At 36.6% G+C, this 13,773-nt stretch overlaps 1 protein-coding gene across 1 annotated transcript in view; it reads left to right on the forward strand.

The window, feature by feature from the left end:
* The window catches only part of CCDC152 (coiled-coil domain containing 152), a 78,212-nt gene that overhangs the window by 51,703 nt on the left and 12,736 nt on the right, over nt 1–13,773 (forward strand). The window contains exons 5-6 of the mRNA XM_004448220.4: nt 10,086–10,150; nt 13,460–13,562. Of these exons, the coding sequence (XP_004448277.1) occupies nt 10,086–10,150; nt 13,460–13,562 (168 nt within the window). The remainder of the gene's footprint in view (nt 1–10,085; nt 10,151–13,459; nt 13,563–13,773) is intronic.

The following is a 13,773-nucleotide window of genomic DNA, read 5'->3' on the forward strand; positions in this document are numbered from 1 at the left end:
AGGATTTTTGCATTGAAATTCATTAGAGAAATGAGTCTGTAGTTTCTTTTTTCATTATATCTTTATCTGATTTTGGTATTAGGATAATGTTGGCTTCATAGAATGAGTTTGATAGTGTTCTTTCCTCTTCTTTTTTTAGGAAGAGCTTGAGCAAGTTTGGTTTAGATCATCTTTGAATGATTGGTAGAATTCATCTGTGAAGCCATCATGGTGCCAGGCTTTTCATGTTTGGATGGTTTTTGCAGACTGCATCAGTCTCTACACTTGTGATTGGTTTTTTGAGAACTTCTGTTTCTTCTAGGATCAGTGTAGGTAGTTTGTGTGCTTCTAGGAATTTGTCCATCTCCTAGTCACTGTCTAGTTTTTTGGTATACAATTATTCATAGTAGCAGGATCAGTGGTAATGTCCCCACTCTCATTTCTGATTTTATTTATTTGAATCTTTTCACTTTTTTTCTTTTTCAGTCTAGCTAAAGATTTGTCAATTTATTTGATCTTCTCAAAGAACCAACTTTTGTTTTTGTTGATTCTATTGTTATTTTGCTCTTGAGTTCACTTATTTCTGCTCCGATCTTTAGTATTTCTTTCAGTTTGGTTTGGGATTAGTTTGCTGTTCTTTTTCAATTCTTCCAGGTATGTAGTTAGATCTTCAATTTTAGCTCTTCTTTATTAAAGTAAGCTTTGAGGGCTATAAAGTTCCCTGTCAGCACTGCTTTTGTGATGTCACATAGGTTTTGATATGTTGTGTTCTCATTTTCATTCATCTCAAGATATTTGCTGAATTCTCTTGCAGTTTCTTCTTTGACATACTGATTATTTAAGAGTGTGCTGTTTAATCTCCATATATTTATCAATTTTCTTTTTCTGTGCAATAGAAGATTTCCAGCTTCATTCTGTTAGAATCAGAAAAAAATGTTTTGTATAATTTCAGTCTTTTTAAATTTATTGAGACTTGTCTTGTGACCCAATATATGGTCTATCTTGGAGAAGGATCCATGAGCACAGGAGAAGAATGTATATCCTGCTGTTTTGATGGCAATGCTCTGTAGATGTCTGTTAAGTCTAGTTCATTTATCATATTATTCAAGGTTTTTGTTTTTTAATTTATCCTCTGTCCAGATATTCTATCCAATACTAAGAGTGGTGTATTGAAGTCTCTATAGCAGTTTGATAGGTTATGAATTCCAAAATTAGATATTAGATTATGTTTGTAAACTGATCTGTACCTGGCATAATTATGATTAGGGCTTTGATTGGGCCACATCAGTAGGGTGTTGAGTCCCCACTCCTTGGTGGGTGGGGACTCAAAGATAAAAGGCATGGCAAAGGACAGAGTTGGAGCTTTTTAATGCTAGAGATTTGATGCTGGAGTTTTGATGCTGGAGTTTTGAGCTGGAATCAAGGAAGTGAACACACAGGAGATAAACACAGAGGGATAGAGACAGCTCCTTACACATGGCAGAAGTCCCTGGGAGAGAGACAGAGCCATTTACCTGATATCTACAGCTGTCCTTGTGGAGTGAGTGCAGCAGCTGAGCCCAGAGGGAAATGCAGCCCTGAGAAGAGAGGTATAGTCAGTCCAGAGAGAAGCAAGTCCTGGGAAGAGAGGAACCCAGGAAGCCCAAACCCTGGCAGATGTCGGCAGCCATCTTGCTCCAATACAGGGCAAAAGACTTTTATGAGGAAAGTAATAACTTATGCTTTATGGCCTGGTAACTGTAAGCTTCTACCCCAAATAAATACCCATTATGAAAACCAACCAATTTCTGGTATTTTGCATCAGCACCCTTTTGGCTGACTAATGTGGTCTCCAACTGTTTTCTGGTATTTTGCATCAGCACCATTTTGCCTAACTAATATGGTCTCCAACTGTTATTGTAGAAACATCTATTTCTCCCTTCAGTTTTGCCAGTATGTGCCTCATGTGTCTTGGGCACTCAGGTTAAGTGCATAAATATTTAGTATAGTTATTTCTTCTTGGTGAATTGCCCCTTTTATTAATATGTAATGACTTTCTTCATCTCTTATAAAAGTTTTTAATTTAAAATTTATTGTGTCCAATATCAGTATTGCTACTCCAGCTCTCTTTTGATTACTATTGGAATAACCTGGCTTTGTCCTTACATCTGAGGTGAGTCTCTTTTAGACAACATATAGATGGCTCATACTTTTTTTTATCCTTTCTATCAGTCTATGTCTTTTGATTGGGGAATCAAATGACTAACATTCAATAATTTTACTGTAATAGGCATTACTTACTTCATCCATTTTGTCCTTTGGCTCTCTGTTGTCATATTGTAATATTGTCTGTCATTTTACCCTTTAATTTACCCTTCCTAAAAATCTTTATTTCTACACTCTTCTCCAGGTCTCTCATCCTTGTTTTTTCCTTTCAGGCTTCAGTCCTTCCTCTAGTATCTCTTATAATTCTGGTATTTCGGTAACATATTCTATCAGTTTTTGTCTGTCTGTGAAGACTTTAAACTCATCCTCATTTTTGAAAGATAGTTTTGCTGGATACAGAATTCTTGGCTGGCAGATTTTCTCTTTCAGATCGTAACACTTTCTCCTCACCTCCATGATTTCTGATAATAGACCAGCACTTAATCTTATTGCGTTTCCCTTGTATGTGATGCTTTACTTTTCTCTTTATCTCAGATATCCTGAATAGTAGCCTTCTTTGGATAGGTCTATTCAGATTTATTCTGTTTGGCATTCTTTGCCCTTTTTGGATATTGATATTTGTATTTTTCATACAGTTTAGAAAGTTTTCCATCATTATTTCCTTAAATATTCTTTCTGCCCCTTTTCCACTTTTTTCTCCTTCTGGAACACTGATGATGCATTTGTTTGTGTGCTTCATGCTGTCTTTCAATTCACTGAGACCCTGTTCCATTTTTTCAATTCTCTTCTTTTTTTCTGTTCTTCATTTTTTTTCAATTTACTTATTTATTTTTTAATAAAATTTTTAAAAATTAAAGTCAATAGATCACATAGAACGTTGTATTAAAAGAATATAAGAGGGGAAGCGGACTTGACCCAATGGATAGGGCATCCGCCTACCACATGGGAGGTCCACGGTTCAAACCTTGGGCCTCCTTGACCCATGTGGAGCTGGCCCATGTGCAGTGCTGATGTGCACAAGGGGTGCCGTGCCACACAGGAGTGTCCCCTGTGTAGGGGAGCCCCATGCACAAGGAGTGCACCCCATAAGGAGAGCTGCCCAGCACGAAAGAAAATGCAGCCAGCCCAAGAATGGCACCGCACACACGGAGAGCTGACACAGCAAGATGACGCAACAAAAAGAAACACATATTCCCAGGGCTGCTGATAAGGATAGAAGCAGTCACAGAAGAACACACAGTGAATAGACAAAGAGAGCAGAAAACTGGGGGGGAAGGAGAGAGAAATAAATTTTAAAAATTTAAAAAAAGAACATAAGAGGTTCCCATATAACTCACGCCCCACTCTCCCACCCCCATCATTTTTGTAAATTGCATTTTTTTGAAGATACATACATCACAAAAAAAACTATATTATAAAAAACAGGTTCCTGCATACCCCCACCCCCCCACCCCACTCCTCCCACACCAACAACCTCCCCCATCATTGTGGCACAGTCATCGCACTCGGCAAACACATTTTGGAGCACTGCTGCACCACGTGGATAGTAGTTTACTCTGTAGTTCACACTCTCCCCCAGTACATTCTGTGGGTTATGGCAGGATATATAATGTCCAGCATCTGACCCTGCAATATCATTTAGGACAACTCCAAAGTCCCAAAAATGTCCCCTCATCACATCTCTTCTTCCCTCTCCTGCCCTCAGCAACTACTGTGGCCACTTTCTTCCCATCAATGATACAATTTCTTCTATTAGTAGTCATAAAAGTTTTGTAGTAGAATATCTGTTAAGTCCACTCAAATCCATATTTTATTCCTCCATTCTGTGGGCCCTGGGATGGTGATATCCACTCCACCTATATATTGAGAGAGGGTTTAGATTCCACTTGGATGATGGATGCAATTCTCCCACTTGCAGTTGTCAGCACTCTCTTCTCTTTCTCTTCTTGTCTTTTCCAGTTCAAATGTTCTGTCTTTGAAATCACTATTTCTGTCTTGGGGCAATTCAAATCTGCTCTTATGTGCCTCTAAATTATTTTTACTCTCACTCATCATGACTTTTATTTTCATAAGGTTTTTTTTCTTTCCTTTGCAGGCTTTCAAATTGTTCTTTATGCTCACCCAGTGTCTTCATGATATCCTTTATCTCTTTAGTAATATTTTCTTTCAATTCTTTGAATTGATTCAGGAGAGTTGTGTGATTATCAGTGATTAATTGTTTTAAATCCTGTATCTCTTCAGGATTTTGGTTTATTCCTTTGGCTGGGCCATCTCTTCCTGTTTCCTAATATGGGCTGTAAATTTTTCCTGATATCTAGGCATCTGAATATGTTGGTGAATTTACATTGATGGCCAGTTTCTCTCCCTTGTCTATTGTTTTGTTTTGTTTCGTTTTCACAGCTTTTCTTTGATATTTGATTCAACTTATGCTAAGTTTATTGTCCAGCTTATGTTATCAAAATAGGGTGCATATTTTCTCCCAGGATTTAAGATACAGCTTATGTTATCAAAATGGGACACAGACTTTTCTCCCAGGATTTAGGGTACAGAGAGAACCAAAAGCAGTTTTGGTCCATGCAATTTCCAGACTGGCTAGCAGATGGCACTCATTTGTGTGCCTTTCCACAGAAGTGTTTTAGTCTTGGCTTTCCTATGTTTTGGTCCGACTAGAGCCAAGGTTCAAAGCCCAGTTCATTGAAGAAAAGCTTCCTTGACTCCCCCTTTATTTTCCCTTGTAACAGCAGACAGGGAGGGAGGTGTTTGTTCCCCTCTCAGTCAGCTGCTGTGAGCCAGGGGTTTTACCCCAGCTTAATATTTTGGGGTGGGGGAGGGGAGCCCTTCCTGGCCTCCGTGAGGGTTTGGTAACTTATGTTTGTGGTTTTGGGGTCTTCATCTCTCTGTCCTTTACCTTCCTGAGGGTTATTTAGCACTGTCCTGGTCACTGACCTCCAAAACAGGGCTCTTAGACAGGTTTTGGCTCTTTCTCCATTGTTTTTATGGGAGAATTGAGCTTGCCTGAAAAGTCCGACACCATTTTCTTAAGTTGATTTTTATATATGGTGTGAGGTAGGATCTAGCTTCATTTCTTGGCATGTGAACATATGATTTTACCAACACCATTTCTGGAAGGACTATCCTTCCCCATTGAGTAGACTGACCTCTCTTGTCAAAAACCACTTGGCCATAGATGTGTGGGTTGCCTTCTGTAGCAGTTTGATATTATTGATGAATTCCAAAAAGAAATATTAGATTATGTTTGAGACCTGGTCTGTTCCTCTGGGCATGATTAAATAATGATTAGGGCTTTGATTGGGCCATGTCCATAGGACATTGAGTCCCAGCCCCTTTGATGGGTGGGGACTCACAGAGAAAACCACACAGCAGAGAAGAGAGTTGGGGTTTTGAGCTGGAGCCCAGGAGAAGAACACACAGGAGAAGAACACAAAGGAATTTAATTTGCTCCTTAGACAGGGCAGAAGCCCCAGGGAAAGAGACAGTGTCATTCACCTGATAATCTACAGCTGGCCTTGTGGAAAGAGCACAACAGCTAAGCCCAGAGAGAAACAGAGCCCTGGGAATAGAGGAACCCAAGAAGCCTGAATTCTTGGCAGATATCAGCAGCCATCTGGCCCCAACACATGGCAACAGACTTTGTGAGAGAAGTAACTTATGCTTTATGGCCTGGTAACTGTAAACTTCTACCACAAATAAATACCCTTTATAAAGGTCAACAGAATTCTGGTATTTTTGCCTCATCACCCCTTGGCTGACTAACACACCTTCCATTTTAAGGATTTTTTAAATTGGATATAAAAGCCTAGTTTGGCATTTTATTTTCTTTCAGGATTTTAAAGATTTCTTTCCATTTCCTTCTTGCATGCATTGTTTCTGATGAGAAATCAATGATAGTTATTAATGTTATTCTTCCATATGCCATGTATCTTTCTTTATCCTGACTGCTTTTAAGTTTTTTTTCTTGATCATTGGTTTTCACTAATATGATCATGATATGCTTTTGTGTGTGTGTGTGTGTGTCCTGTTTAGGATTTTTTGAGCTTCTTAAATTGGAGAGTTTATTATTTTCATCATATATATATATTTGACCCTTCTTTCTTAAAACACTTTTTTCTGTTCTCCCCATACCACATGCTGGAACATTGATTACACATTATTATTCATATTGGTTCTTATTCACATTGCTTTTTCTCTATTGAGATTCCCTATTTGTTTCTTTATAATGTTAATATTTTCCTTGAAATAACAGCTCTTTTAAAGACCTTGTCATTTAATTCTATCATTTCTATAACTTCTGGGTCTGATTCTTTTGATTGTTTATTCTCTTAAACATAGGTCCCATTTTTTTATTCTTTGTATTTTCTGATTTTTATTCTGTGCTGGCTATTTTACATACTACATTATTGTATATATATATTTTGTTCTTAATAGAGTTATGTTTAAGTAATAGAGTTATATTCATACACATTGAATTTACTTCTAGATCTGAAATTTGTTTGAAGTGGAAAGATCTCAAGGATTGAAATGGAAAGTCATCAGTTGGTCATTAGCAAGTCCTTTCTTTTGTCATTTTGTGTAATTCTATTTTAAATATACCTGAAAATATTTCTCTTTTCTTATTTAATAGACTTCTTAAAACTTCATTTTTAAATGACATACATTCTAAGACAGAACTCGAAATTATTAATATGCAGTCTAGTGTCTTATTCAACCCTCTCACTGATCCCAGTTAGGCCCGGAACTCAAGTCTCAGTCTCTACCTTGGATTGTTTTTCAGTTACAGTCCTGGCTCCATACTTCCAATCTAATTTTCGCCCAAAGCACCTTCCATGATAGCTCAGCTACAGATCCTGGCTCCTTTCAGACCCTCACTACCCACTCTACTGGAATTGGCTCTTTGGTGATTTAAGTATTTTCCTTCTCCTTAAAACATAGAGAGGTTAATAACCAGAGTAAGTACAAAAAAAATTGATGTGATTGCGTGATTGCAATCAGGTACTACTCCCTCTTTTTCATCCTTTGTCAGGAAGAATTTGGTTATGTACAAAAGATTCCCATTATGATCGTTTTGAAGCAATAAGATAATTTAGAGCTACAAAACAATATTTCCGTTAATTTTATCTGATTTTTCTTAAGTTTTATGTAAAAAGACTTAAGTAAATATAGCTGACTCCCAAAATAGTTTCTGTGAGATAAACTTTCCTTGCTTTGTAATCTAGATGAATCTCACTTAATCTTTTTTAGGTACTAGTTTTATTTCCCTACCTTCTACAACACTGTCTATACTAATCTTCAGATATGAATCAATCCAATTACACACTTTCTTTACTTCACTGCTATAGCTACTGAGGTCTGTTGGTGGAAAATCACACACAGATTGATTTCATTATTAATTAATGAACTCCAATTACAGCTATATCCTCAATTTTTCCTGTCTATTCAAAATTTTCACTCTTCAACTTACTTTACTTTCTGTTTATAGAGAATATGGTAGGTGTCAAGCATAAACTTCCTCATTTCTTTTCATCTGCCTCCAATTCTCCTTTTGCCCTTTCTCCAAATGTATATATATCTAGACATATCCTTATCTTCTTCCTCCTTAACTCAGAAAAAAGAAAATCCTTCCTATCCAAAGTTAATCTCTCCACTTTATTTAACTACTATTTCTGTTCACCTTTCTCTTTTGGGAAGTTGCTTCTTCAATTATCCTTTTTTTCTCCATCTTCCATTTCCCTCTTTCTATTGGCTCTTTCTTCTCAGCACTTAAACATTTTAAATTTCTTTCATATTTTAGACAAACAGACAGACAAAGTTTCCTTCCTTAACCTTGGGTTGTTCCCTTCTAATTGCCCCCACTCTTTTCTCAATCAACCAAACTTCAAGTGAGTAGTCTATACTCATTATATCCATTTCCATAATTTCATTTACTCTTCAGCTTATAACAACAGGGTATTGCATGAAGATTTCAAATTCAAAGCACTTTCACTTGACCTTTTTGTGACATTTATTGCTATTGGTCTTAACCCCCTTAAACGCTCTTCACTTAGTACTGTTACCAGATTTTTTTCTAGGTTCTTGGCTGAGCTACAAGAAATGAATTTCAAGAGCAAGCCAATTAGTTAGTCCAGTAATTTAGTAAAGAATGGTGAAAGAGAAATTGGAGAAAATAACAGATCATGGGTCCCAGGTAGAGAGGAAGGGGCTGAAGAGTGACAAAGAGGGCTGATTTACAAACTACAATTACCCATTATAGATTATAAATGCCCAGGTTTTATTTGTGTGTTGTTCATCATGGCAGGGCTGCGAGGCGGGGGGAGGGAAGCAAGAGCAGGTGCAGAAGGCAGGAATGGGCACAGGAACCGGGCCAGTTCTCTTTCCCACTTGCCTTTTAAACCATTAATTATTCTGCCCCTTTGCTAATGGCAGGGGAGGAGTTCCAGCTATTTGCTCTTTTGATTGATTATCCCACCCATCAATCCCCTGGGAGGGCTCAATGATAAGGTCCCTGGAGAATATCTGGGGTTTCTCCTGGCTTCTGGAGGAAATCTCATTCTGAATGGGAGTTCTCATGAGGGTCTTCCAGCAGCCATCTTGGGGATATTGATGTTCATTGGGATTTTTTGCCAGGTTCCAAATCCACCTGTTGACTCCCTATTTTACTAGTCTGCTTCAGTACCACCCTCTCTTGCCTCTCTGACTACATCTTCTCAGTCTTCCTTATACGATATTCTTCCTCTGGCCATCTCTTAAAGTTTTTCAGCCTACCGTAAATGTTCCCTTGGATGTTGCATAGGCACTTCAAATTGAGCATGGCAAAATCCAAACTCATCATTTTACTCTTAAAAATTTCCCCTCTTTACTTCTCCCCAAATGATGAGCACTTCTCAGGTACCCAAGCCAGAAGCCTGAAAGTTAAGGTTCCCCTTTCTCTTTTGCCTAACCAGTCACTAAGATACTGATAATTCTACCATATAAATCAGAGGTTCTTAACCAGGGGTCCATATAGATTTTGGGGACAGGGAAGTCTGTGAGTTTGAACTGAAAAAAGATCAAGTTATTATCTTTATTTTCTCTGGCCTCTAACCAAAATCTAGCATTTCCTTCACTTATGAATGTATGCAATAAATAAATTACATTAGTATTCATTTCACCTGACTGGAAAAGGGGTCCATGGAACAAAAAAGGTTAAGACCCCTGATCTAAATAGTTCTCCTGCCCCTTTATCTCCCACTGCCACTGACAGTAGCTCCTATTATCTCTAACTTTTTCTATCTGCTATCTATGCCTTTAGAGTCACAACCCACCTGTTCATCCAGCTAATCTTTTTAATATGTAACACTAATCATTTCACTTCACTTTTCAAAATTCTTTGATGACTTCCCTGTAACCTCTAAAATAAAATCCAAAATCATTCATATAGAATATGTCCACCTGGATGAAATTATCACCTCCTCTTCACACTGTACACTCTAACAACACTGTACTTGAAAAGTGGTTTTCCAACATGCTATACCCACTTAAGCCCATGTTCTTCTGTGCAATTTTCTATGCATAGAATGTCCTCTCCCAACATAGATTGGACCTTATCATTTAAATTTCAGCTCAGATGGTTCCTCTTCTATAAATTCTTCCTGACTTTAAGTTGATCTAGGCTTTCTTTCCACAGGTTCCCATGATATTTCAGACACACTGCCATTACAGAATAATTATCATTGCATATTGTAACTACTAACACATCTATCTCACCAATAGCTGAAGGTTCTTTGAAACACAAAAGTTCTTTTTTTGTTTACACATTCCCAGTGTCTGGCACAGTGGCTGGTGTATAGTAGGAGTTAGGTGCATATTTATTGAATGCATACATGATTGGAAGCTTAAAAGTTAATATTCCCACATTAATTGAAAAGTGCTATATATCAAGATGCTTTTTGATGGTTTTTATGCAGATGAAAATGAACAACTAAAAAGAAATGCTGATCTTATGAAAGAGAAGTTAAAATCTCATGAGCAGGTAAGTTTAAGTATCCTTATATTCAATCAAGTCCTTAAAGAACATTTGTCTTCTAAAATTAGGGGAAAAGAGTGTTTTTATTAATAAATGCAGCCAAAATTCGTAGAGTAAAAATATATAAGCCAAATTCTTGATAAGTGAAAAAACTTTTAAAGAAATACAAGTTTGAGGATCCCAGTCTTTATACAGAATATAGCGCACTAAGTCACTAGCATTGCTTACTCTTTTTAATAAAAATATAGACAGTTACTATTTTAGTTGTTAATAGATTTCTTACTCCAGTATACCCTCTATTATTAGCACTTTTGAACTTTTTCTACTATGAAGTAAATGAGTCTATACTCTATATGACTCAGGTACTCTAATGCAAGTTTTTTGCACCATCCAAATAAAGGGGACATTTTCTGTGGCGCAAAAATGAATTGTCTCCCAAGGGCCACCATATCCTCTGTCACTTTTTCTTTCCTCCTGTAGGAACAGTATAGGGATAGTAATTGTAGAACCTTGTGCCTAAAACTGTTCGATAAATGTCATTTTCCATCCTTATGCCCTTTGGGAAGTTTATTATGCTAATTTTTCTCATCTCCCAAGACCTGATATCTCAAACTCTGGCAGATCTAAGATCTCCAAATCTCTATAGTTGGATTTGTGTCAGGCTTAGAACTTTAACTTGAAAAACCATCTATAAATTCAGTCTTGTTCCTGATTTTGAAAAACCTCTGAAGAGATATAAGCTAATTCTAGAACCCTGTCCAGGATTTCTGGGTAATACTCAGGAGTAAGGAATAGCATTCTGGATGTGTTCTTGGAAAATTTACATTTTCTTTACCAATTTTGAGGTAGTTTAAATCCCTCTGGAATGAATCCCCCACTTTTTTTTCTCTTCCCTTTTACCTTTTCTTTATTCTTTTCCTATCCTTTTCATATCTTACCTCCAGAATTCAAAGAAATTAAAAATGGTAAAATTGGGGCATAATGGGGCAATGAAAGAGGTGGAAAATATTTTTTTACTTTCTCTACCTTTCTCTTCTAAAATTTCTCTCCTTTCTCTTCTAAAATTTCAAGCTGTATAATATGCGTTTGTCTAGAATACTACAGGAATTTTCAGAGGAGTGGAAACAAAAGAGAAAATACCACGACCCAAGGATCTGAACTTTTTAATTAGCTTCTATACAAAGAAAACTAACTATGACCTCAATCCAATGAGAATTCCTTGGTACAAAATCTCCTGGTACATCCAAAACACATGGAGAATTACTTCTTTTAAGAATGAACTCAGGAGAGTCTTAATGGCCATATTTATGAGAATGGGAGAATTTTTGTGTTTGTTTTCAAGAACAGCTATAGAAAAACAATTTGTAACAAGAGAATCTTTAAATTTCATAATGTAAAAATACAACCAGAAGCTATCCCTTGGAGATTAATGATTAACAAATAGTCACAATAATCAGAGTTGGTAGCAAATGGAAATATTTAATACAGTGATAAGTACTTGAGAATTTTTCTATAATCTAGACATGTGATTTAATGTGTTCCATCCTAAAATGGAAAATGGAACACAAGGGAAAGTTCATTCTCTACCATGTAAGTCTAGTTCTGTCTTGGATGGGCCTTCATTTCAGAACATGGCTCTTGTTAGCAATCAAATTTGAATTTTCTAACCTGTTTTGGAGCTAATCTACTAAAAGAGCAAGATAAAAGTTCTCAGAAGGCAAGGAGAATAGGGCAACCAAGTAAAAGTTGTTGGGGTTTGGTCCCCTTAGAAAGATGAAGGAATTACATCTCTTAAGGCTGGCATAGACTAAAGTGAGGAGAAGAGCCAGGAGCAGCTTAGGTCACTCTGTAGCCACTCACCTAGCAACTTAGATACATACATGTGGAAAATGGCAATTTGTTGAGATTCTGTGAGCCAGGACCTGAGTTAGGTTTGGACATTCTTGCTTGTTGCCTGGCAGGATAAGTAGCACAAAAAGGAATCTAGCTATATCCTTGAAACTGATATAATCTGTACCTCTATTTTAGGTAACTAAGCCAGCGAATTTTTACCTTTTTTTTTTTTTGCCTTGCCAATACTTCTGAATATCTATTAAAATATAAACCTTCTACCTAGAAAAAATGTTCAAAGGCATACACATATATATGTATGATTTTGCATATAATTTCAGGAAGTTAATGGACTATTGAAAGCCCACCCACTGGGTCTAGGTTAAGAATCTCTAAGTAATTCTTGTTGGCATTCCCATTCATTCAACAAATACATATCAAATGATTACACACTAGAAATTGAAGACACAGTGGTAAGAACAGAGCACCTGCTTTTAGTGTTTTCTTGCCTCTGACCTTCATTATTGCCTTTTTCTTGCCACCCTACTTAACTTTTTTTTAAATATATTTTTTATTTATTTTTAAAACATACATAGATTACATAATGTTATGGGAATTCCCGTATGCCCCACTCCCCACACCTCCCACTTTCCCCACATTAACAGCTTCTTTCATTAGTGTGGTACATTCATCACAACTGATAAACACATTTTAGAGCATTGCCACACAGCATAGATTAAAGTTTACATTTTTGTTCTTCCTGTTTTCTGTTTCTCTTGCCTACATCTTAGACCTGTGAGGGGCTTCATTAATTAGGACCCTGTCCACAGCAAAATTGTAAAATTTATCTCTCAACACTCCTCTCCCTATTCTTAACATCATAATTCACTCCTATGCTTCAACAACTAAGAAGCTAATCTCAGGCAGCTGTCCAGGTCTTCTTAAACCCCAAATCCCTCCCTCTATAGCCTTCTCTTGTTCCCGCTAAGTTTTATTAGGGACAGTGCTTAATCCTCCTCTGGGAAAAAGTAATATTTATATAGTTTTCAGAACAGAAGTACAGCCCACATTCAGAGGGACTCAGGCCTAACTTAGGTTAAGCTTGCTGACCTTGGGACAGTCCCTTCTGCTGGTTTGAAAGTATAGTTTTGGCTTTTATCAGACATAGTTTAATGCTGTAACAGTACCTATTCATACAGTTAAACCAAATATTTTGAGCCTGCATGATATGGTAAATACTTTTGACAAGTGCTCAGCATGCAAAGAGTACTCTGTTGGTGTCTATATGGTCTCTATCTCTTGAAACAGAAATTGGTCCTTTTCTAAACTGAGTTAGTCAAACAGTGAACAATATCTTTCCCTTACAGGTTTATGATTACATATCAAAACTTAATTTAAAGTTTGAGAATTTTACCTTTATAATTAATCAGGAAGTTTTATACATACAATTTAAATTGAAAAACCAGTATATATTTGAATCTTTAGGAATATAAGAATAGTATTGCCAAATTTGTCAGTGAAATGAAAATCAAAGAAGAGGGACATAAGATAGAAATAAGGAAACTTTATCAGGACATGCAGAAAAAAGGTAAGTTTTTCTGTTTTTTGGGTTTTTTTAGTTTTCTGAATTCTATGATAAAACAATTTAATTGTGTATGTAAATTTTTTCAGTAATAGCTAGTACTCTTGAATGAACATTGCCATGATGCATTTTAATTTAGGTTTTATGCCTTTCCATATATTTATATGATACAAATGACAAACATTTCTGAATTGGATTCATGGTGGTTGCACTTAAT

Source organism: Dasypus novemcinctus, chromosome 2, assembly GCF_030445035.2.
Source record: "Dasypus novemcinctus isolate mDasNov1 chromosome 2, mDasNov1.1.hap2, whole genome shotgun sequence".
Taxonomy (NCBI): Eukaryota; Metazoa; Chordata; class Mammalia; order Cingulata; family Dasypodidae; genus Dasypus; species Dasypus novemcinctus.